Source organism: Myripristis murdjan, chromosome 7, assembly GCF_902150065.1.
Source record: "Myripristis murdjan chromosome 7, fMyrMur1.1, whole genome shotgun sequence".
NCBI lineage: Eukaryota > Metazoa > Chordata > Actinopteri > Holocentriformes > Holocentridae > Myripristis > Myripristis murdjan.
In genome coordinates, this window is record NC_043986.1 from 686,929 (window position 1) to 689,289 (window position 2,361).

A 2,361-nucleotide genomic window follows, 5' to 3' on the forward strand; every position below is an offset into this window, starting at 1 on the left:
GGCGCCGCCTCCCGTCCCCTTTAAGAGCGTCCTGAGTTTCCCGGCCTCATCACGGCGTGCTCATGGCTGCTGTGTGGCTCCGGTGACGGAACCGGGACATGTACTTTCTGAGCTGGAGCCCACTGTGGTGCTGAGTGGAACCAGCAGCTGTGGATTCCTGACTTCCGCACGGGCCCTGAAGGCAGCAGGCTGGCGTGGGTTTGACCTGCAGCCGTTCGCTAAGCGGCGAGCGGCCCCGCTCGTGTGGAGCAGCGGTGGAGGGCGGCTCGCTCCGTCCTCTAACATGTGAACATCTCCTCCTCCTCCTCTCCTGCTGCTCAGCTCATGGAATATTGATGAGATATTAATTATTTAACGAGCAGCCAGCGCCTCGTTAAGAGCCCTGCTCCTCACGCTGTGATTGGAGGAGAGCGGGAGACGGAGCTTAATTACCTCTGAGCAGCCGGACTGACGGAGACGGACAGACGTACGTGTACATGTTTATGTGCACACGCAAAAACACACACACACACACACACACACACACACACACACACACACACACACACACACACACACACGCTGACATACACAAAAAAAGCTGTTCCTCACTCAGGCTGTAATCACAGCCAAGCTGACACACACACACACACACACACACACACACTTAAACACACACATAACCTCTTCAAGGTGGGAGGAGTCACAAATATAGAACAAACTAACCCACCATGCTAATTATCTCTCTCCTCTCTCTACCTACCCCCCTACACACACACACACACACACACACACACACACACACACACACTCTGGCTGCTGTGGGTGTTCACTTCTCTTCAGTCAGAGCTGAGCAGCTTCATGCTAATAATAACCAGCTCCATGCAGAGAGTCTGTTAGCAGGATGAGACGTGAAGCTCGAGGAGAGAAACTCTGACCAAACTGACAGGAGGACGTTTGGACAGACTGTCTCTGTTTCATGTTCAGTGTCCCGCCCGTCCCGCTCCCGTCCCGCTCTTGTCCCGGTCCTGTCCCGGTCCTGTACCGCTCCTGTCCCCTGTCCCGCTCCTGTCCCGGTCATGTCCCGCTCTTGTCCTGGTCATGTCCCGCTCCTGTCCTGGTCATGTCCCGCTCTTGTCCCGGTCTTGTCCTGGTCTTGTCCCGGTCATGTCCCGGTCTTGTCCTGGTCTTGTCCCGGTCATGTCCCGCTCCTGTCTCCTGTCCCGGTTATGTCCCGGTCATGTCCCGGTCATGTCCCACTCTTGTCCCGGTTATGTCCCGCTCCTGTCCCGGTCATGTCCCGCTCTTGTCCTGGTCATATCCCGGTCATGTCCCGCTCTTGTCCCGGTCATGTCCCGCTCCTGTCCTGGTCATGTCCCGCTCTTGTCCCGGTCTTGTCCTGGTCTTGTCCCGGTCATGTCCCGCTCCTGTCTCCTGTCCCGGTTATGTCCCGGTCATGTCCCGGTCATGTCCCACTCTTGTCCCGGTTATGTCCCGCTCCTGTCCCGGTCATGTCCCGCTCTTGTCCCGGTCATATCCCGGTCATGTCCCGCTCTTGTCCCGGTCATGTTCCGCTCCTGTCCCGGTCATATCCCAGTCATGTCACGCTCTTGTCCCGGTCCTGTCCCGGTCCTGTCCCGCTCTTGTCCCGGTCATGTCCCGCTCTTGTCCCGGTCATGTCCCGGTCCTGTCCAGCTCTTGTCCCGGTCATGTCCCGGTCATGTCCCGGTCATATCCCGGTCATGTCCCGCTCCTGTCCCAGTCATGTCCCGCTCTTGTCCCGGTCATGTCCCGCTCCTGTCCTGGTCATGTCCCGCTCTTGTCCCGGTCATGTCCCGCTCTTGTCCCGGTCATGTCCCGCTCTTGTCCCGGACATGTCCCGCTCTTGTCCCGGACATGTCCCGCTCCTGTCTCGGTCATGTCCCAGTCATGTCCCGGTCATGTCCCAGTAATGTCCCGCTCCTGTCCCGGTCATGTCCCGCTCCTGTCCCGGTTATGTCCCGCTCCTGTCCCAGTCATGTCCCGCTCCTGTCCCGGTCATGTCCCGCTCCTGTCCCGGTCATGTCCCACTCATGTCCCGCTCCTGTCCCAGTCATGTCCCACTCATGTCCCGGTCATGTCCCAGTAATGTCCCGCTCCTGTCCCGCTCCCGTCCCGCTCCTGTCCCGCTCTTGTCCCGGTCTTGTCCCGGTCATGTCCCGCTCCTGTCCCGGTTATGTCCCGCTCTTGTCCCGGTCATATCCCGGTCATGTCCCGCTCTTGTCCCCGTCATGTTCCGCTCCTGTCCCGGTTATGTCCCGCTCTTGTCCTGGTCATATCCCGGTCATGTCCCGGTCCTGTCCTGGTCATGTCCCGCTCTTGTCCCGGTCATGTCCCGCTCAT

The 2,361-nt window shown here is 59.2% G+C and overlaps 1 protein-coding gene across 1 annotated transcript in view; it reads left to right on the forward strand.

The window, feature by feature from the left end:
• Window positions 1-1,179: 1,179 nt before the first annotated feature.
• The window catches only part of LOC115362062 (leucine-rich repeat neuronal protein 1), an 11,579-nt gene continuing 10,397 nt past the window's right edge, over window positions 1,180-2,361 (forward strand). The window contains 1 exon segment of the mRNA XM_030055835.1: window positions 1,180-2,103. Within this exon segment, the coding sequence (XP_029911695.1) occupies window positions 1,180-2,103 (924 nt within the window).